This window comes from Syngnathus acus, chromosome 9 (assembly GCF_901709675.1).
Source record: "Syngnathus acus chromosome 9, fSynAcu1.2, whole genome shotgun sequence".
NCBI lineage: Eukaryota > Metazoa > Chordata > Actinopteri > Syngnathiformes > Syngnathidae > Syngnathus > Syngnathus acus.
The window spans coordinates 11,794,130-11,817,993 of NC_051094.1; the positions used below are offsets into that span (position 1 = coordinate 11,794,130).

Sequence of the window (23,864 nt, forward strand, 5' to 3'; positions counted from 1 at the left end):
ACTGTTGTTTCCTCCCATCAAACACAATTAACCAAACAAATGGATCAATGACCAGAAGGACTTAGTCACATGTTCAAATACTGCTGCAAAACATCTAGCAGAGCCTCCTTTGTGAAAAGCAATGGAATTGATAACTGATGTAATTAATACTTTATTTTCAGAGTTACACTGTGGTATCAGTTTCGAATGTATTAGTGAATGTATTGGCATAGGTTTGAGCTTTCGACAAGTGTAAATGTAAGTTAACCTGTCTTACAATATATATATACACAGTCCAAAATGTTCACTCGTTTAAAATCTCACTCAAAACACAGTGGTGAACTTGCATAAGGAAGACAATGCAAGGTCTTCTAGATGCAGTGACGTGCGGTGAGGTTCATGACTGCGGAGGCGTAGCAAGCCTCCCTTGCCTCCTCTGACCGCACATCCCTGCCGCATACTTACCCCCTGAGTCGCCTTGACCCTTCGTTAACACCGCTAGGTATCCAAGTCAAGACACTCAGGCCAGAAGAGCTGGGGATCAATCCACGCCGATCAGAGTGAGAACCAGCTGCGGTGAACCGCTGCCTTTCTCCTCCGATTTGGGTCCAAGAGCACTGGAGCCAGCCCTGACTAAGCAGTGTCTCCCCAGTGCACTCCTCTTGGTTTACCAAAAAAAAAAAAAAGCTTCTTTTCTGTACCTACAAAAAGCAGTCTTCTTTTTCCCATGACAGCGCACGACCTAAGGACATGCTGGATTCCTTCCTTCCACTTCGCTGTCCTTCATACATCGCTAGGCTCCAGGGAAAGCAAACCTGCCAACAAAGTACCTAGAGGGAACTCACCTGTATTGCAGTAATTGTTGAGGGAATGGCTGAAAAAGAAAAGCTATTGTACTTCTCCTAGGTCCCGGTGCATCCTTGACCTAGTCACCTAAACTGGACTAGGGGATGTGAATATTAGGGGTAGGAATTTTGAACCTGTTCCAAGTCGCCATTTAGAGTCCAATATTAACGTGTGGGGTGCAATGTGCTGTTGCATGAGCGAGGCTAACCCTCATAGAAGTCTGAGCCTCGATTAAGGTCCTTCCGCTCTGGACCACCACACCCTGCGTGCTTTGTTCCTAGAGTCGGAACTCAGGGGGGCCGCATACTTACCCCCTGAGTTGCCTTGACCCTTCGTTAACACCGCTAGGTATCCAGGTCAAGCCACTCAGGGCAGAAGAGCTGGGGATCAATCCTCCCCAATCAGAGTGAGAACCAGCCGCGGTGAACCGCTGCCTTTCTCCTCTGATCGGGGTTCAAGAGCACTGGAGCCAGCCCTGACTAAGCAGTGCCTCCCCAGTGCTCTCCTCCCGGTTGTACCTACAAAAAAAGGCTTCTTTCTTCTTGACCAATCTTCTTTGTCCCATGTCAACGCACGACCTAAGGAGATGCTGGATCCATTCCTCCAACTTTGCAGTGCTTCCTCCATCGCGAGGCTCCAGGGAAGTCAAAGCACCTAGAGGGGACTCACCTGTATTGCAATACCTGTGGAGGGAATGGCTGAAAAAGAAACCCTACTCTACATCGCCTAGGTCCCGGTGCATCCTCGGCCTAGTCACCTAAGCTGGACTAGGGGACGTGAATATTAGGGGTAAGAATTTGGAACCTGTTCCAGGTCACCATTTAGAGTCCAATATTAACGTGTGTGGTGCAATGTGCTGTTGCATGAGCGAGGCTAACCCTCATAGAAGACTGAGCCTCGATTAAGGTCCTTCCGCTCTGGACCACCACACCCTGCGTGCATTGTTCCTAGAGACGGAACTCAGGGGGGCCGCATACGTACCCCCTGAGTCGCATTGACCCTTCGTTAACACCGCTAGGTATCCAGGTCAAGCCACTCAGGGCAGAAGAGCTGGGGATCAATCCTCCCCAATCAGAGTGAGAACCAGCCGCGGTGAACCGCTGCCTTTCTCCTCTGATCGGGGTTCAAGAGCACTGGAGCCAGCCCTGACTAAGCAGTGCCTCCCCAGTGCTCTCCTCCCGGTTGTACCTACAAAAAAAGGCTTCTTTCTTCTTGACCAATCTTCTTTGTCCCATGTCAACGCACGACCTAAGGAGATGCTGGATCCATTCCTCCAACTTTGCAGTGCTCCCTCCATCGCGAGGCTCCAGGGAAGTCAAAGCACCTTGAGGGGACTCACCTGTATTGCAATACCTGTGGAGGGAATGGCTGAAAAAGAAACCCTACTCTACATCGCCTAGGTCCCGGTGCATCCTCGGCCTAGTCACCTAAGCTGGACTAGGGGATGTGAATATTAGGGGTAAGAATTTGGAACCTGTTCCAAGTCACCATTTAGAGTCCAATATTAACGTGTGTGGTGCAATGTGCTGTTGCATGAGCGAGGCTAACCCTCATAGAAGACTGAGCCTCGATTAAGGTCCTTCCGCTCTGGACCACCACACCCTGCGTGCATTGTTCCTAGAGTCGGAACCCAGGGGGGCCGCATACTTACCCCCTGAGTCGCATTGACCCTTCGTTAACACCGCTAGGTATCCAGGTCAAGCCACTCAAGGCAGAAGAGCTCAGGATCAATCCACCCTGCTCAGAGTGAAAACCAGCCTACAAAAGTATGCGCCATGTTCTTGAGCATCTCCTTTGTCCCAATACAACGCATGACCTAAGGAGATGCTGGATTTAATTCCTTCCACTCCCCTGTGCTTCATACACCGCAAGGCCCCAGGGAAGTCCAACCTGTTGTTGTTGCCAGAGGGTCACTATTTCAGAAAGTTCCTACACTCACGGTTCCCATTCCTTCAGGTTCCTGGTGGCTCCCTTGTGTACTACCTCTCATTCTCCGGCAGTTACTCCAGGTAATTTGGATATACTTTCAAGCGGCCCTGGGCGTGGCTTTATTGGATTTCCGATTATTAGTCAAAATCTATTTTAATATTCTCAACCCTGAGTGGTGTTTCTTCAAAAATGACTGCGTCCTTTGTCCCTGTTGAGTACAGAAGTTGCTTATCCATTTCATACCATCCACTATCTTACTTCTTTTTTTATCCACTACACTTTTGATCTCATTGATTTTAATGTTCAGCTGTTCATTTTATCAATTACTGTTGATTGGTATTGTACTTCTATTTTAACACCTAACTATCATTTTAATTTATTACTGTACTTTAGTTTTGACATCTGGGGATCCCATTGGCAGGGTGTCCCATTTGCTGTGATCTCTTTGGATCCCTGCAATCTCCACAGCATCTGTTATTTGTATCCTATTTTACCTGAAGATCCTTATTTTGGGTGTCCCTTACACTCACGGTACCATGATCTTTCCAAAATGGCCGCCACGCCGTCCGGGCACCACCTGATGGTTATCCCTAGCATTGCGTCTGATTGAATTTAGGTTGGTAGGTTTATTTAATTTTTTTAGGTAGTTTTTTGGGGGGATTTAATTCTGCTATTTTTTTTTAAAATTAGGATTAGGGTTAACCAAAATTAAATTCAAATCGGTCATCCCTTATTTTGAATATTATTGCAATAATTGCACATTCACAATATAAGAATACAAGTGACATGCTGTGAGGTTCATGACTGGGGAGGCACTGACCCCAATACATCAGTTTAACTACGGAAATTTGTTAATATAGCCACACTGTTTGCACACTTAAACAGGGACATAAAGACAGAGAGCAGTTCTGTCTAACTGCATAGCCTGTCAACATAGGCAGCCGTGTGATTAGGCAGGAAGTTGGCTCCTCCGAGCGAATCGTCTTCGGTTTTAAAATGACTATAAAAATTCAGCGATTTTGGTTCAAAATGATACAAAACGATTGAAATTAAAAGGAAAATGACTTTATGATAAAAACAATTGAATTTGTTTTTCACCTTTTCATGATGGCAGAGGAGGCGTAGCTGCTTCAATATTTTTATAAGTCGATAGGTTTTATTTGAATAAATATGCTGGTTAGTTACATTACATTAAGTAGCTTGTCACGATTATAGTCAACTCAGAAAGTGTCAAAAACAAACATGTTCACTGTCTTAAAAGTACCAACGATGATGCATTAAGGCAGAGAAATGAACATGATTTGACATCAATAAATATGTTGCAGATACAATGATTTCTATGTTTAGCAAGTCAGTATAAATTTTTTCGGAAAGTATAAACAAACACCAGGCACCTACATGAAAGAGTGTTTGATATTTATTCACAGCTGACAGCTTGTTCCAGTTGTCTCATATTTTTAGAGAGTCTCTCAAACCCGGGTCACAAGACACAACACAACGCATCCCTTATAACTGAGGAAAGTTGAGCGTTGAATCAGCAACTTTGTTCCTGTAGATTCCCACAAACTCCTAAATAATCTATCCGAAACCGTGCTGGGACTTAGTTTCACCGTAACATCTTGATGTGCCACCCCTGCTGTGCAAAAAGCTGCTTCCACTTTAGTTGAAACTATCAGTCCGAGAATGGGCAGCCTGAGACAGGTCAAGTTCAAGTAAAGCTATGATCACACAAAGTCAAAAAGACGGCTATTTTGTGACTTAGATCCACCTCATCTTGCCTGATATGGGAATATGGATTGTTAAGGGGCGTTCCGCAGGGAAATTAAACTGTCGGCTAAGATGTTAGAGAGGAAAAAGTCACAGCTCCACCCGTGGGACCTTTGGTCAGAGCATTCATCCTGCACTCTCATTGCTCTCAGTGAATGGAAACACAGAGTGACATTAAACCTGAATAATGAATCACTGTGCCCATAAAATGATGCACTCACTGGTGGCCTTGTGATGATAGTGAATTCGAAAAAGAAAAGGTCACCCAAGGTCACATTTTCTTTCCTTTTAACCTCTGTAGAGTTTCGCTTTGCTTCCACAAATCTTGTCTGACGTGAAGACAATAATAATTCTCTAGCCTCATTATTTTGCACGAACATTCCTCTTTCCAAATTTATAGTTTTGGCAGCTCAAGGGCCGACTGTATAAACTACTGCATCCAGCCTGTGCCTCGCATAAACAGCCCTATATCTACAGTAAGATGGTACTCTGGTGCTTTTGCCGGGTGCCTCAAAAGTCTCATATTTTACTTCATATCTTTTCAGTTTGTTTTCATTAGTATGTCATACGCCGCAGGCAAAAGATCGGTAATTTGTGGCCAGAGCTGCACAAGATCGACCTGCATACAGTGACAATTTCTAATGTAATATAGTTTTGTAGCTATTATAACTTCTAACAATGAACTCTCAACCGATCTTCATGGCACAAAAGAAGAACTTTTCACCTCACTGATCAGAATGTTGAGTTCTTTTCTTCACAGTTTCCACTTTCCACTACTCCACCTTCTTCTTGTTTGAGCAGACTTTTACTTTTGTTTGAGCAGAAGCACTTTTGTTTGAGAAGACCCACACTTCTCAACTCTGACCACATTAGTACGTGGAAGGCATCAAACAGCAAGGCTGACAATGCAAAAAAGTGTTCAAGCAGGGACAAACAACAAATAAGTAAATGATGACTTTGCATTTATCTCTATTAAACATTTGCCATGTTAACATTCATGTTAAAATTTTTGTCTGACGTTTGAAATGGATCACCACAGTGATGGTTAGTTTCAAGCCTACCGTACTTGACACAGCATGTTTACGTTTCTCTTCTTACCTTCCAATTTTGTTTGATGAAGTGCCATTAGATGTCTCTAATGTAGTGTTAAACAGGACATCAGGACAGGGAAGGTAATTCAAATAAAAACTGAAATGAAAATTATGATAAACATGCGAAAAATGGGGATTATAATGGTCATGTTATGGGAAACAAGTGGGGTTAATTTAACCTCTTACTGATAAGTGATAGTATGCGGTACTAACAATTATATTTCACTGCTTTTGATTGTGACTTTCCGTCTGTCAGTCCATCCATCCATCCATCCATCCATCCATCCATCCATCCATCCATCCATCCATCCTGACGGGTTTCGTCAACTGACATTATTTTTGCTTATTTGTATTTATTAACTCTACTTTTTTACTTAGACATTTTTATGTTTATGGTGCAATACTGTACTCCATTCATCCATCCATTTTCTCCCCCACTTTTCCTCACGAGGGCCTTTGTTATTAGCTGTTTAAGAACTTGGCCATTTGCCATTGTTCTGTGTGAAGAGATTTCCATGGACTTAACATACAACTAATGCATTCAAGTGAGCAGTGTTGTCAGCGTAGACGTGGCTGAATGGTTAATTGCTTGTCAAGGCAAAGACAGCCTCAGCCCACCTTCATGCTGTCTGGTCCCGTTGTTTCATATCTGCCATGGATTGTCTCTGTCTGGTAAGTTGTTAATTTCCTGGGCTGGATCCAGAGACAGCCCTAATGTGCGCTCTAAGTATTCTCCCGTTCGCTGCCTAATGTGTCTGATTAATGTGCCAGTGGATCCTCCCAGACATTTACGGTTCTTTCTGAATTGGACTGGCAGCGACTGTCTAATTCACACTTTGCTTTGAGGAGGAGTTAAACAGGCACCACATATTTATATAATGATAGTCTGTTTTGGAGTTATATATAAGTAGGAAGTGTTATGAAATGCGTATTAGGTGACATGTTTCTTACATTTTCTGCTTAGATGATTGATGCCCGGCAGGAATAGATAAAAAAAAAAGTGCAACTGGCTCTTTCATTTTACTGTTGATGTCCTATTTCCTCAGACCTATGTACTTATTGCTTTCTTTTAAATAAATACATTGAGGTACCCCAATGTCTTCAGTTGAGGTGCGAGCAAAATGTTGTCACAAACAACTTCTTGTATTTCCATAAGTGATGAAATAAGTGCATTGTATTTGTTACACGTGCTGTCGTCACTGATCCAGAAAATTTGCAATCCGCTTTGTATGTAACTTTGTACCTTTTGGGGATCCGTAGCAGAAAGATGGCGGTGAGACATGTAATATATAATTAGAGATCAGTACCAACCAGTTCAGGGTGTATTCCGCCCAAAGACAGGCACAGTTTGCAGTAAAGGTGCTGTGACTGATGTGACTGTTTAGCAGCACTAAATTCCTGGGAGTCCACATCACAGACGACCTCACCTGGACTGTGAACACCACAACACTGGTCAAGAGGGCACAGAAGCGCTTGTACTTCCTGCGGAGGATGAGGAGAGCCCACCTGCCCCCACCCATCATGAGGACGTTCTACCGAAGCACCATAGAGAGCATTCTGACAAGCTGTCTCTCGGTGTGGTGTGGAGGTTGCAGCGCCTCCGATTGGAAGAACCTGAGGAGAGTGGTGAGGACAGCAGAGAGGATCATCGGGGCTCCTCTTCCCTCCATTCAGGACTTGTCATCCCAGCGCTGCGTGTCCCGAGCCCGAAATATTATCAGTGACCCATCACACCCCCACCATGGACTGTTCTCCCTGCTGCCCTCTGGGAAGAGGTTTCGCAGCATCCGCTGCAGGTCCACCAGGTTCTGCAATAGTTTTTTCCCTGCTGTCGTCAGACTGCTGAACATTCAAACGTAGCATTCCTCTGCACACTTGTAAATACTGTTTTTGTCTCCTGCACTGTTCACATACTTTATCACTGCTGCACTTTGTACTTTATAATTATCTTATCTCATATTTTTATATAGAATGTCACTTTTTTTTAACCAGCCGAAATACCTCTACATTGCTGAAAGCCGTATGCAACGAAATTTCGTTTTGTACACACCTAGTGTTGACAAAATGACAATAAAGTTCTGTCTAAGTCTAAGTCTAAGTCTGTGTCTGAAGCAGCAAGCCTCCAAATACAAATGTTGTTTCTCTGTCACAGAGATGTGCACAGCTGTTGCTCTTGCAAAAATCTGGTGATGAATAGCTGTTTATGTGCAGTACCTCACAGGAGAGGAACGGCCATCAAATTCCAAGTCAGAGAAGTTTGCCATTTCATAGGCTGAGGTTGATGAGAGAAAACATCCAAATCTGAAAACAAGCAAATTCTGGTTTTGCCTTGTTGATTTATATCTCGAAGGGTGCATGCCTTAAAAAAAACAAAAAATATATATATAATAGAAATAGATGCTCAATGCTTAATCATAAAGCTTTTAAAGAGAGGGTATGCGGGATTTTGGACATCCTTTAAACTGATGCAAGTGAAAAACAAGCCAAGATAGTGTTTTCAAAGATAATATGCCAAAAAGATAAAGAGTTGAATCTTTCTATAGCACAAAATTGGACGGGTCATTCTTTTTGCTTCGTAATTTATACAACAGATGGCTTTGAGTTTGGTCATTTTATCAAGAGACAACTTCTCTCCTTTTACCAGTTCCCATCTGTTGGTACCTCTTTTAGCCGTAAGCTGAACTTTAAAAGAAGAGTCTATTTCTTTTCCCTTGTGGTTCAAAAGATGTCCTTCCTATCTTGCTTTTTTTATATTACGAGTGGAGCAGATTGAGTACCTTTCATCTTGATCAAAGTAGCTACACTCAGGATTGCTCAGCAGTGTAAAGTCTTACAATCAACTTGGAGGGTGGAATGACCACAGTGCTCAGACTATCCTTCAAAATAGTGCAAAAGCTGAACTTTATAACCGCCATCCTTCTTAAACCCTACTCCTCTTCCTCTGCAGGTGTCCGAAAGGTGTGATTATGTTTTTGTGAATGGCAAAGAGATGAAGGGCAAAGTGAAGATGGCGGTGAATTTTACCTACACCTACCTGAGTGCTCAGCTGGAGCTCAACGTGTGGATCCCTCGGCTTCCCCTCCAAATCGAAGTGACTGACACAGAACTGAGCCAGATCAAAGGGTGGCGGGTGCCCATCATGGCCAACAGTCCTAGGTAAGGTGTTGCATGATGCTCTTATTAATTGACACGTGTGTGCCCACAAATGCTCACATCCCTTCCTTAAACAAACTTGGCGTGGTGTGTCTTCTATCTTACTGAGTGGGCTGCATGGATTTTTTTTTTAGTCGTGCTCAAAAGCGGTAAAGTACACGCAAGTCACAAGTAAGTCTTAAGTTGTACCAAGCAAGACCCAAGTTACTGTGGAAAAAAAAAATGAAGCAAGTCACCACTAATAATTAAAAAAAAAAATCACCCGTTCTAACACTGAAGAGTTTGCACCTTTTAAAAGTTAAACAGAGATTATGACTGGTCAAATTTATTGCAGCAACAGTCGAAAGAAACGATTTATACAGTTTTCATAAACCAACGGGCCCTCATAAGCGGTTCAAAAGTTGAATGAACGAATAAATAAATTAATCAATTAATGAAGATCTATGCCCATTATAGGCATATATGGCAAACTACACTTATACAGAGATTATGTAAAATTATTTTATTGGTACTCACTGGGGTATTTATTAAGCATTTATCACTGTTTGCATGACAAATGATGTGAAGCTACAATGTATAGGCAAAAGCCTATTTTAGTCACCGCACTAACAGGAAGTGACATTGAAAGATTACACTAATGTGCTGTACGACCTCAGAATTTGCGGATAGGACAAAATAGTTTTATTTGTCTAAGCCTTACCAATTCCAATCAGTTTTTATTTGGTCCGTGACATTTTTCTATGTAGAATTTGTGCCTAATCCTTAAAATAATCAAATAACTGTCCTGCTATGTCTTGCAGACTTATGTCACAGTAATTGCAGTAGCGTGCAGTTGGGCCTTCAAGACCTTCTCTGCTTTCCCAAACACTATCAGAAGCTCTGACCTACATTTACAACTTGAATGAATTGTATGAATTTATTTCCACCCGTTTAATATCTTCATTTCACATCTCGTGTCTTGACTGTGCAGCTTCCAGTCATTGTGTTGAAGGGTATGTTGGGGGGTAGTTTGGGGTGGCATATCCAGATTGGTACGATGTACGGGTATATTTCAGTACAGTATATTTCCTATTGTTCCCCATTGCGGGGCTCATTGCGTAGGCCGTGGGCAGCATGACGTATCTTGCTTTTTTGGAAGCTAACTGACGATGAGGTTTAGGGATACTGATGTACATTCCGCTGCAAATAGAAAAAAAAAACTCTCACTGCAGACCAGTACCAGGCCATGGACAAATGTTTCACAAACCATTAGGTCACTAAATTCCCACGTCCAAATTCAATGCACGTCACTGGATAATTGTCCTCTGTGGGAAAACTAGTTTAATTTCAGTGATGATTGCTTTTATCACTTGTGAAGTGTGATATTTCTACTGTAGTTTGAATTATGACAGGTGCGGATGACTGATGATGGCTGCCTCTTTCCACCTTCATGCCCACTAACACTTGGAGGTTGATCAGAAAATGGCTGACCAGTGCAATACAGCTTGTCATTACAGCCGGCTTAAGGTGGCCTGCCATCGCATCTCTCAGTCATCAGACATTATTAGAGCTGTATCGAGGTCAGATTACTCCCCTGGGGGCTCATCACCAGCAGCATCTGCCAACATCTCCACTCTAACATTGACAAATTGCATCAATTGATGGAAAAACTATGAGCCTACCTTGACTGTAATTACATTTGGAAAGTGTTGAACTTGTAGTCTTCCTGTGCACTGTTGTGCTATTTACATGTGCCCCCTTCTAGTGAGATGAAGAGCAAGCCCTTCAATTGACTGGCAACCAGTCCAGTGTGATCACTGCCGTTCATCCAAAATCAGCTGGGACAGGCTTCAGCTCACCCATATATAAAAAATGAATGGAGGAATGAAAGTGAAAAACTCCCAGAGGTGTACTGGATGACTTTATCAATAGGGACAGCCCGGGTGTGTTGTAATTGTTGATGCCAACATAACTGCTTGTTTTCTTTGTCCTTTGCCTGTCTTTGTTTATCAGGGGCTAGCAGACATGACCTTTTAAAGTAGCACTCTGTCTCTTTGCGTGAAAGGCCAATGGTCCACTTTCCGTAAGCCTAGACGGGAGTGAGCCAAGGAGCTCCGGTACTAATTCGAGACAACTTCTTCTCTCAGCTAGGCTGGCGAAGTTGCAGCTGCACTGCGGGAAAATAAGCACCATCAAGCACGTTAGTCGGATTGTTGCAAAAGCTCTCCTCTCTTAGTTGATGACTGGCACTGCGTGCATGCCTCACCCCTTCCCTCCCTAATCCTTGTCAAAATGGAGACAAGATAAGCCCTCACGAACGACAAACTTGTGTAGGAGTAGCACTCAGGCATAAGGCATAGCACTTCTTTCAAATTATTATATAGAGTTTCTTTCCCTTCCTTTATACCAATACAAATAATCTTTTTTAGATCTTGTCTTCACATCTGATTTGTCAGACAGAGCAAAATGAAAAACAGATGACCTTTACATTATTATTTAAAGTATCCTCTGAATTTAAAAGGAGAAAATGAGTAAGAACCAGGACAGACTTCGTGTTTTGTTTTTCTATTAGTTTAAGATGGCAAATTGTCTCCCCTTTCTATCTATGAGTGAACACTCATGATAGTGTTCGTAGAATAAATGGACATAAATTAATGACCAATGTTGTCTATTTCCAAATTCAGTAAATTCGTTTAAAAAAGTCCCTTGCAGTTGAAAAACCAAATGTGATGTAATGAAAGGACAAAAACAAATGACACTGCTGCCTCAAATTTAGGATAAATGTATTCCTATTTTTTGAGAAAAAGTCATGAGTAGGAGAGTTCCTTTCATGAATATGCAATAAACGTGTCATGCAGGGCCAGCTTAGAGACAACAGATCTGCTATTTTAAGCTAAAGCAACAAGCATCCCTAATTCCGTGCAAGAAATTGCTACCCTGACAACTCAAAAGTGTTTTGCAAAGAAGAAACAGCTGCTCTGCAAACCAATTTACTGCACCAACACAACGCCGCTCCATAGCTAAGGACCATACATTTCTCCTTTGCTTCATGTTCTATTGATAGTTTTATTGATACTACAGAGCAAATCCCATTTCATTGCACAAAGATGTCTTGTTTTGCTTGAAAAGGTAATCCGTTTATGGCCTTGCTCTCCCACTCCAGGCAGCCATGGAAGCTCTTTTCAAACCTAGGGTCAAATTAGTTTTTGGTTTTCATCTCAAAATCGCTTGATCTCTGCACTACATAAAAATTACCGCTATATTCATTGTGTGAATCGTCCTGCCTTTTTACTGAAGGTATTGTTGCTCTTGAACCTTAGTGGTTGTGCCATTATTCCGACTCCCATTATCCATGGTGGATGTCTGTTATCCATTTGCACATAAAATATGTCCAGTGTAGCTTTTCCGTCTTTAATTCCAAACCACACCAAGTTTCCTGCTTTGCCTCAGAGCGGATAATACACACAGCAAAACGGGATTTTAGGTCTTTTTTTTTCACTTAATCATAATGTGAATGTCTATATGGATGTTCCTGTCCAAATACGTTTGAGGCAAAAGATACAATATTGATAAAACTCAAAGTGGTGGGAATGTTGGACCTCCTAAATTAATGACAAAGCAGTTTCGGGATTACAAAGGTCCACAAACATTTTCAATCAAGACTGAAGATCTGTGACAACTGTTATTCTGTCAGCTCATTGTTTTATTTTTGAGAAAATAAAGGCCAGAAAATCGAAGAATAAACATCAATGAAGAAGAGGTGAATGAAAGATATAATGAAAGAACAATGCTATGTGCGCACCGCATTGATCCTCCTACAGTTTCGAAAACATTTCTTGATCTTCATCATCCTGCTGTTTGCATGTTGTGTGCGTGAATATTTGCCAGTAGTCATTAAAAATGTGTCTAAAAAGCAATGCAGTGAAGCAGGTTTATTTCCTTTTGCGCCCACCTTATTATCAAACAGTATCATTCTAGAATGTCACCCTCAAATTCACGTGTAATGAGAAAAGTTAATCTCAAGCACCTGAATTTGTAACTTTCCTAAAATATTTTTTTGAATGTTTTTGCACACGCACATCTATCTAATGTTAATTTGTACCTGCTTTAGTACTTTACAATTTAGCCTCATTGTTTTTTTATTATTATTGATTGTATTTGTTCACTGTCTTTTAATTGTGCCTTCAATTGCCCTCCAGGGACGAATACAGTTTTTTTTATTGAATTGAACTGAATTTTATCTAATTGATTTGAAGTTAGCATGTCAATGTTTACATCAATCTCAGGGCAACACCATGTCCAAGTTAAACTTGGCACCCCAACTTCAGAGTCTGAGTCTTGTTTTGTAATTGCTAGGTCCACACGGGACAGCGAGGATGATGATGATGAAGACAGACGGGGACGAGGCTGCACTCTGCAGTACCAGCACGCCATGGTCAGAGTCCTGACTCATTTTGTTGCTGACTCTGCTGATCCCAGAAGCCAGACCAGCTACATGTTGGGCACCGATTGGCAAGTGGACATCACAGAGTTAGTGTGGGAATTTATCAAGGTGGAGAACCCTCAGATCGTAAAACTGCTGAACAGACGGATACTTATGGGACGAGGTGTGGGCATGACCACCATCCAGGTACGTCATGTAGTATTATAGCAGTGTTATATGAATGATAAAATACTGTAAACTATAACATACAAATTCACTCATTGCAGTGGGATATTTGTATGGAAAATGATGGGTAACTCAAAACTAGGAACTTGGTTTCATACTAATGATTCTGCCACTAACTGGAAATTCTTGCCAAGGTTGGGTACACTTCATGGCTAACATCAATATTGTTTTGACTTCTTCCATGTGCAAAGCTCAAGGAAGGTACTGCACATGTCAATGCAATATCCCCCTTCACTAGTTATTAATAATTGCCTCCTTGCTCATAGGCACAATGTGGGTATGTTTTGGCTCCCTGATGCTTGTTTTTCACCTCATACTTGTCTTCAATTGGTAACGGACTAGGCATGTACTACAGAGAAAAGAAACTCTCCGTCCCGTTGGCTATGAGTCATCATACAATGTTACAAGTGAGATTTCCATTTTAGTTAGCTTTCAGGAACAACACACAAATTAAAACCATTGCTGATCACTTTTCAGGATATCAAAAAATGTCATGTTCTTTCAACCATTAACATAGCATCGTCAAGAGAGTAAGCTATTTTCAACACTTTAGACAGGTCAATCATTTGGGAAAATAGCATACACACACGTATGAATTGATAAATTAAATTTACCACAATGTGCTAAAGTTAGGTACCATTTATAAAGTTTGCTAATTCTACGTTGTTTTTTAATCTACTGAACTACTTGAGGTCTCTTCACTCTGCTTCTGTTTGCCAGTCTCGCAGGGAATATATTTTTTTTGTGGAGCTGGATATTCCGTCATAGTTTCAGCACAAAGCTCTCGTAACCCAAGGTAAGGAATCAGGACAAGGTAAAGGGGCTGTGCTCGCTTGGACTTAGTTGGATAGATAGACAAATACAGGTAGTCAGTACTTGCTGGCTTCCCGTTTGGCTCCTGCATATTGATACTGTTTTACATCTCCAAACAAAATCTGCATAAAATCTGCTTCCTCATTTCTGATTTTATCTTTGGTCCACTTTTGACACAATCAATGAGCAGGATGAGTTCACGCAACAGATTACCTGTGTCACACTTCAGATTGAGTTTTTTGCATGTCAATATGCATGGGGGAAATAAAAGTTACACTTCAGTCGCACAGCATTCATCATAAACAAAGTGTGACTGCCTGCCTCTGTTTTGGGGTTAAACTATGTCTCCTCTCCAGATTACTAGTATGAATCAAAGAAATTGATTCCTACCTGCAGGCGCTTTAGAGTATGGATAGCAGCCGAGCGAAGTTGTCGTTTGATCTATGTGGCTTGTGAAAGCGAATGGAATAAAAAGTAGTTTTGGGGTATCATTTTGGATTTTGCACAGGGGCTTGCGAGCCTTTTATGTGAGATGAAACACTTGGAGAGACATTTTCTTAAATCACTGATAACTCACGCTAATCTGCTGTTTTCAAGACGGAGACATTTTCACAGTGATCATTGGTGATTCCATTCCATTGCAAAGAATCCCGTCAATCAAACAGTGGTTTATTTCTGTCCGGATTCTTTTTTTTTTTGCTTTTGTTCTTTCTGGTTATATCTCCTACGACCTACACAAGCCACAATGTTTGCAACAGGAAATTAAAAAGATTTCATGAAGAAGCTGTAAAATAGACTGAGTCCATTTTGCCGTGTCACTTTCATGATATATTGAGAACTAATATACAATAAACGCCAAAAAAACCAATATTTTTTGAACTCGCTGTACTATGTCTCTGTCTCGTGGCAGGTGCTGTCTCCTCTGTCAGACTCAATCCTGGCAGAGAGGACCGTCACAGTGGTGGATGACAAAGTCACCATCACAGAGTTGGGGGTGCAGTTGGTCACAGGACTATCAATGAGCATGGAGCTCAGTCCAGGAAGCAACAGAGCCATCCTGGCTACCACCACCGCACAAGAGGTTCTGCAGAGCCCCAAACAGGTCAGAACAACTAAAGAAAGTGAACATAGTCCTGATAAAGTTCCACAACAAGTAATATCATAAAATACATACTACGCACAATAGAGTGGTAATGTTAAATCCTGCTGCCTTTTATGTGAATAACCTGGACTGGATTCCCCACACAGTACCCCAATGTCCAACCACTGCCGATCCCAAGCCCTGATGAATAAAATGGGTCAAGGCATCCTGTCTCAAAATTTTGCATCCAGTCTAAAGATTGTGCCAAATGATTCATGCCAGTGGCTCATTGTGACGGTTAGATGGACAGTTGGATGGACGGACAGATTTTTTTTCTCAAGAATAGTTCCAGTGACTAATATTCACTGATACAATAAACTTGAACAAAGTTAGAAGTAAAACTGCCCTGTCAGAACAATATTATATTTTCAAAGGCTGTTTTTGATACGGATCATGGTTAGGATGCCTTTAAATGCAAAGCCTTTATCTGACAGCTAAACCATACTTGACCTTTCTAATCGCGCAGAATTAAATTGAAGTGTCTATAAATGTTTTTAAACAACCAAGTGATGTCTGTTTATTTGTTCCAGATATCACTAAGTCACTTCAGTCAAAACCTGAAAGTGTGACCAAATATGTTTCCTTGGGCAGCTAATAGAAGTAGCAGCTTAATCTTAGTGCATGCGATTGCAACAGCACAGTCTCTGTACCCAAATATGATTTATATCCCCAACTTGGACCTCAAATCATATTTTGCTTCCACTTCTCATTTCCCCAAGCTACTGTCATTGTGGGCGCTTTGATCTCCCCATCAAACATCATCTCTGAACTACTTCTTCACGTTTCTCGCCGCTTCAGAGAATATCGAAAGACCATATATTTTCTTCACCACGTGCAAAGTCCTCTGGTTTGAAGTCGAAATAAAACTGATGAGAAGCAGTGACATCAACTAATATTGTTTTTTTACATTGAGAATGATGTCCCAGTTTGTTGAAATGAAGCTTAGGTTCCGCACTGTATTGTGTAGTAGTCTTAAATTCTTTCTCTGTACTGTTTGTTGTGTGTTGGTGTTTTCACAGGAGGCCTTGATCAGTGCCTGGTTGCAGTTCAGCGATGGTTCTGTGACTCCTTTAGACCTGTACAACTCAGACGTTTTTATCCTGACAGCCACATCCCTGGATGAGGACGTGGTGACGGTGCAACAGAACCCCTCGTGGAAATGGCCTGTTATTGTGACAGAGGCAGAGGGCCAAGGCCTGCTGGTCAGGGTGGAAATGAGTGTTTGTGAGATTTGCCAGAAATTCAAACGGCGTAGTATCCTGGCCACGGGCAATTGTAATGTGAAGGTGAAGTTTGGTTATAGTGACAGTTCCAGAGGAGGCAGCAACGATTACGGCACCGATGGTGAGGAGATGGAGAACAGAGGAAGGATGCCCTCACCCGACAGGACTGGGCTGGACGCCCACTACTATGGCAGCTCAATATCCGACATGGAGCAAGGGGTGTCGAATGGGGCCACTACTACTGGTAGTGCAATCGTGCGCAGACCCAATGGGGACAAACTCTCTGGTGATGGGAGTGAGAGAATGCCAATAGACTTTTCTGACTTCCCTGCTCAAGTGGATCTGCCCCGTGGGCGCAACGTGGAAGACGACCTCATACAGACTGCTCGTGGTCTGACAGATCTGGAGATTGGCATGTACGCCCTCCTGGGGGTCTTCTGCCTTGCTATCCTCGTTTTTCTAATAAACTGCATCTCCTACACATTGAAATACCGCCACAAAGAGCTGTCCATCGAGGGCCAAGAGAACATGAACCACGCCCACGACTGGGTGTGGCTGGGAAACGAAGTCGAGCTACTGGAGAGCGAAATCAGCTTGTCACCCCAGCAGGAGGAGCAGACCTCCATGATAGACTCGGGCAGCGGACTGGAGGAAGGCAGCCACTTGTTGAACGGGGGCTCGGCCCAGAAGAACGTTCAGAGCCAAGTGCACCGGGCAGCCGACGCCGGCTGCCTGGCCAAGGAAGGCAAGGGGGAATCGCCGACAACTAAGAGGAAGCGAGTACAGTTCACCACATTCAACACCATGCCCCCGGACAGTGGCTACCCGACTGTTAGCACGTTGACCCGATGCCACAAGCAGGACATTAAGTGGGTGTGCCAGGACGTAGCGCTCGCAGACTCCAAGGAGTTACGCAATTACATGGAACGGTTAAATGACAGTGCTTTAAAAGAAGTGGCATAGTACTGCACACTGATGCACTCGTAACAACTCACCCTTTTGCCTTTCAGGGAAAAGTGGGTTTGGATTTAAAGTGAACTCGGACATTTGAGTGAAAATCATATCCAACCTGCCAAAGGCGCAATGACATCAAGGCTTGTTACTTTGCCACAAATGTAATTCGACATAAAAATGACATTATTCAACGAGGACTCGGTGGTATATATATTTCTTCTTTTGTTCCTCAGTTTTTGTTGTATTATTACAGGATTAGTTATTTTCCCAGTAGTGATCTGCTGCCGACAAAGCTGTGAAATTCAGATGGCATGTAGATTTTTTTTTTATTTAAAAAAGGATGTTCTGAATGTGTAGGCACAAATGTTTGGGAGAATTGTGTAACATTTTGATTCTCAATTTCTCCCACCAAGTTGTAACTGTTTCAGGAAAATAAAAGACCAAACGAAATGTGTGCATGTCGTTGGAAAGAAACAGGCACAATGTTTTGTTCCTCATCATCCTCCCAAACAAGGCCAAGTGTACAACCTCATATGAAGCATTGTATTGTTGCTCTGTATATTGTATTTTCAGAACATTTAAGGAATATACAGCGATGTCAAGAGCTTGTATCAGCTTTTTATTGAGTGCCGCGTCTTCAAACATCTCATTTGTCTGGATAACTGCTGCTATTTTGTAAGCAGAGGGGTTGAGAATGGGGACCAAATTACACATTAATGCTGGTGTTAAGAGTATTTTATGTGATGCAATTTAGCCACACGGGGAGAGCTTTAGTCCTTTATTGCTGACCAATGAAGGAAAACAGTTGCCATTAAAGCATGCCTGTCTTAAAAATCAGTCCTCACAGGACAGCGAGAGCATCGAAGGGCTTTTAAATGGCTGGACAATGTGGTAATGTGACATTTCTTATGCTGCCCTTGAGTTTTGGGATCTTTGAAGAAAATACCAATTAAGGTCTTGTTAACCTCTGCCCATAGCTGCCAGGAGAGCATACTGATGGACCAAATGGGGTGTGTTCGCAAGCTTTCACTTGAAAGGAAATGAGGTATAGTTAGGAGCAAGGTTGTTTTTCACAAATGCACAAATAATCATCTTTTAAAAATGTCCCAAACAAAGGCAATCGTCTGAATAATTGTGTTTTCTCACTGAACATTATTATTGCCACAGTGGTGTCAACTGTTTTTTTAGGGGTGGCGGCTGAGGGGTGGGGGTTCTGAGTGTGTGTTATTATTTTCCATCAAGCCGAGAAATGTTCTCATTTTCTTAACCGTTACTGGAGTGTGGCTCTGATTGTTAATCAGCAACACTCACAATATTATAGTTCGGATGACGGGAGACCTGAGGTACTTCAGCAGCCATTAGTTCGAGTGTAATTGTGAATAAACACACACACATGCATGCATGCATGCACACACATCTATACACACACAAACACACTTGTAAGAAAGTTTTGCGGCTTTTGTGCACTTGTTTAATTAGTTCAAGCAGCTTGTTGGCTCTCGCTTATCTCATTTAGTGTTCTTGCAATTAAACACATTATCATAAAAAAAAAAAAAAAAAAGATAAATTAGGAATAACTTGATAAAACAAAGTTTAAGTACAGAAAATGCTAAAAGAAATATTTGGAGTTAAAGCATCACCATATAAGAATATTAGTTGCACTCGATCACACACATACAGCTTCTTTTTTTTTTACTTTTTGTACTTTGGTATGTAGATGATGTGACGTGTTCTGTTTGTGGCCCCACTAGAGGCTTTGAAGCACAAATTTAGCACCCATGAGGTAAATGTGCCGTGTTGAGATGGTGACTGCTGTGCTAAGCCAGTAGACTGTGAAGGACGAGGAGCGCCGCTGTGAGGTTTGGGACGATTTAAGTGTTGGCCGCAAGTGGGTGATGGATGGGGGGCCCGCTGCAATTAAAGCCCCACTACGACTTCCTCTGACCACAATCAGTGGCGTTAACATCTTCAGGTAAGAAAAAAAGCATTCCAGCATCTTTACCCCCTCAGGTTCTGCTTTAAAACAGCACTGGAGAATAATGATTCCATTCTTGGAGGATGGAAACTGAACACTTGCTCAGCTAAGTCTAGACTACCCTGGAATAAAAGTGAGCAGGATTTCCCCGAGGCCTTCATCTTAAATGGACTTTTAATGAAATTAATGATGTGAGCACAACAAGCTCTCACTAATGCTTGGCAGTTCTCCCTGTGGTCCGTGTTTGCAATTTCCAAATGATTCACAGCCTGATTAGTTTTTTTTTTCCTCTAGAGACGTTTTTTTAAATAAGTGCACCGCAGCTTTAATATAACTTGGAATTACACAGAAACATGGCAAAGTCACTGAAAATCAACAACACAATTTTATCAAAGAAAGAAAAAGACTTCAGTCCACATTTTCTTCACCGATGTAATGCCTTTTCTGGAAAGTGACTATAAACTTTATGATTAATTATATCCATCCATCTACGGTATTTTCTATAACACTTACCGTCACTATGTTTGTGGGTGTGCTGCAGCCTGCCCCAGTTGAATTTGTATGCACAGGCACTTTGAACTGGTTGCCAGCCAATCACAGAGCACAAAAACACATTCACACCAAATGCAAGAATCACACATGAGAAATCCCATATGAGCACAGGGAGAAAATGGAAATTCCATCAGAGGAAAGCCGCAGCCATGATTCAAACCCCCAACCGCGAAAATGTGAGAAGAGTGTGCTGCCAATTGCTTGATGCCTATTGATTATGAATTTCTAAATATCTGCAAAATAAATTATGAAAATATGGCATATTAACTGGATTGATGTATTCTAGGGGCAGCACGGTGATGCACTTGTTAGCACATCCGCCTCACAGTTCAGAGGGTGTGGGTTCGATTCCACCTCCGGACCTCCCTGTGTGGAGTCTCCCCTTGCCTACGCGGGCTTTTTCCAGGCACTCCGGTTTCCTCCCACATCCCAAAAATTGCCTTGAGTACTCAAATTGCCCATAGATGTGAGTGCGAATGGTTGTTCGCCTGTGTACCCTGCGATTGGCTGGCAACCATTTCAGGGTGTCCCCCGATGACTGCTGGGATAGTGGTACAGAAAATGGATGGATCGATGTATTCTGGGTGGCAAAGTCCCATTTTTAGATTGATGCAGTTTGTTTTTCTTATGTAAGGTTACAACAAAAGGGAGCTACTTTATTTTGGAAAAACAAACTTAAGAGACTTATTTCAAAATGGATTCTCAAAGGTTGATGAGTTGCCTGAAACTTGTTTGAAGGTAAATATTTTACAAAGATATTAAAACGCGCACTCTGCAAAAAACAGCTTTAGTGAGTGCTCTTAGTATTTGAGATTCCTTCTATTATAGAACTAATGATCGCAGCAATGAGGGAATGGTGCCAAATGGAGCAGAGTGGAATTATGCGGTTCGGACTCAAATAGAGATTAACGAAAGATGCGAAGCATCTGCTACATTACATATTTAATTGTATGGCTCAGTAAGACTGAAATGAACAGTGGAGAAACTATCTAAAAAAGATTTGGACATATCATCAGACCAGGAAAATATTTCAAATGACTCGCAAACTTTTCCTGTTGACTGCTTAAGAGCAGACAACTTACCACAAATATATATCAGGCCTGACTCTAAAAGCCAAAGGCAAAAAAACAATTGCATTTGTTGTTCAAACCCTTCTTGAAGCTGAGGTAAGAACACTATCCACTTTGTCACTATCAGTCCTGAAGCATCGGTAGGGCTCCGTGCATGTAGCAACATATCAACCGAGACAAATCAGGGTGTTTTTGCCTAGTGGAACACTACAGAAGTTCAGGGGGTTGTCAAGAGTCACCTGGCACGGATACGGTAAGAGGATGAGATATATTTATCCTGATACCTGTACCTTCTTATGGAGGTCAAGCTCCACTATGAAAATGTTACTGTGTAACTGGGCCTGCAAAATGAATATATTATTTAAATTATTTTCTTAGCCCCTTCAACGTATCGGTCAATACGTCCTTTACCACCGGAAGAATATTTAAATGATAAGCATGGGTCAGGGGGTGACTGGTCTGACTGCAGAGCAGAGTAGAGGTGTAAGAAAAATAGTCTTTTGCAACATTATTGATATGTAGTGTATAGTTTAACTACATCCAAACTTCAAGTACATATTTATGTTTTATGTCCCCAGGGCACTTGTTTTTCAATCAGGTTTATTATAGTTAACAAAAGCTAATCTTGGGGGGAAAAAATGCATTTTTGTTAACAAAGTAAAGTAAAAATAACAATGACGTAACAAAAACTAACTGAAAGTATATATTACATTTATTAAACTATAATTATTATATTATATATATGAACGTTTGGATTTCATTGAGGAAGAAAAAAGTGTAGTTAACTTTATTATAAAGTAATACTTAGTGTTCTTTTTTATTTGTTAAATCTTGTATTCGACAAAAACAAATACTAAAACTAATAAAAAATAAAAACTGACCGTAGCCCTGAACCGAGATTCAAACTCAGAATCTCTCAACTGTGTGGTAGACATGTTTATTACCGTTGCCTGACAACGATTTGCATCCAATCATGTCATTTACCAAAGGAGGAAAGCAAATTAGAAAACACTCATGTAATTTTCAAGAAATATAACATATGGAGAAAATGTCTCCTTTATGTATTCATCTTTAATTATAGCTCCAGCAGTGTCTTTATTGCAAGGATCATGTCTCTACGTTTACAGAGGACTTTTTCATTTGTAAATTCTGTCAAATTATATCATAATTGGAGTGAACTGGGTCATATTTAATCAGGAGCTGCTTCATGTTGACTGTGTTGTGTCATTGAAGTCTATCAAGAGACGTATCACGTTGGCTTTTGAGATGAAATATGGAGTACGACATGTCTCTAATCTGAACGCTCTTTCAGCCAACAAAAGTAGCACATTTGCTCAATGAAGGAGTTTATAACCACTACAATCAATCAATCTGTGAGAGAGCGCTCGGATCGATGCATCTCACAGAAATGCCACCGAGATGCAGATGAACAAAGACAACTCTGATAAGATAATTAGGCCTCTCCGTAAATGCAAGTCATTAGCACATATAATGGTTACGTCTCCTCAGCTATATTCTTAAGCACTGCCTCCTGCAGTAGTCTTACTTATTGTGAAACTGATCCCCTAATTACTGAAGGTACGTCGCTCATAAGGCAGGCGAGAGTTGGTATAACATTTAAAAGTATATAGTTGGTGCAGTAAATGCCCTGAGAATTCCATCAGGGGTTCAAATGTTGCGTTGAAGACAAAGCCCATAACTACTCCTAATAAGAATAACAGGGGTGATATTTTCATCCAATTCTGCGCCTAGGATACTATCAATGTGTCCAGTTATTCACCTCAACATTGAGAAACACTGTCACACTTGAATTCTGAGCCTGAGGCATTAACGTGACTTTCAAACAGGTTGTCTGTTCAGTCACAGCTACTTATAGGCCGTATTAAACGGGAAACAGCCCTCTCCGAGACTTGTCACTGTAACGCTTTGCATTTCAGAATGATTTGTTGTGACTGTTTATTTCAATTTGTATCTGATGAAAACAAGTATAGCTTTCATTCTCAGATCAAGCACAATGTGAGGGCTTGCTACAGCTGCAGTTGTTGCAACCTTAGCCAAGACATAGCCTGCCCAAGGGGTATTTTTGTCATATAAAAAAACAAATGAATTCCAATAAAGTCTCGTCCCTATAATGGTATGATGATAGCTACTCAAGTTGACATGTTTGCTCTTATAAAATGTTACATTCCTATAACCCAAAAGTAACCCATTTATCCATCCATCCATCATGCATGGAAGCAGCTTTGAAATTATTAAGCAAAACTGATTTAATTTGAAACATTTTAATGGAAAAATGCCGCATCCCAAAATGGAGAATTGAGGCAAAAAAGGTAATGCAATCTAACAAGGAGTACTTGTTTAATGGATCAAACACAAATAAAAATGATCCATGATTTTACAAATATAACACATTAGCGGCACAATGAACTCTGATCAAAGTTCTCACAAGGCAGTTTTAAATACATGGTTTGTAAACACTTTTTCTTAATCTATCGAACCGGGTTTTCCAGATTTTGAGTGACAACACAGCATTCCTATTCATAAAAAAACCAGAGTCAAAACAGTCAATTCTTGTGGATACATTTTTGGATCCAACATTTGCCATGCATCCTTTCAATATGGTGGAGTAGTTTTCTTCCAGTTTCAATATGTATTTCCAGCTTTTTATCAAACTTTACCTTGACTATTACAGTTTCGCCACCTAAAATAAAAATAATTATTGA

General features: G+C 41.4%; 1 protein-coding gene across 1 annotated transcript in view; it reads left to right on the top strand.

The window, feature by feature from the left end:
- Positions 1 to 18,153, top strand: part of si:dkeyp-14d3.1 (transmembrane protein 132C) — an 80,488-nt gene extending 62,335 nt beyond the window's left edge. The window contains exons 6-9 of the mRNA XM_037259279.1: positions 8,560 to 8,768; positions 13,101 to 13,374; positions 15,137 to 15,328; positions 16,387 to 18,153. Of these exons, the coding sequence (XP_037115174.1) occupies positions 8,560 to 8,768; positions 13,101 to 13,374; positions 15,137 to 15,328; positions 16,387 to 17,553 (1,842 nt within the window). The 3' untranslated portion in view covers positions 17,554 to 18,153. The remainder of the gene's footprint in view (positions 1 to 8,559; positions 8,769 to 13,100; positions 13,375 to 15,136; positions 15,329 to 16,386) is intronic.
- Positions 18,154 to 23,864: the final 5,711 nt, after the last annotated feature.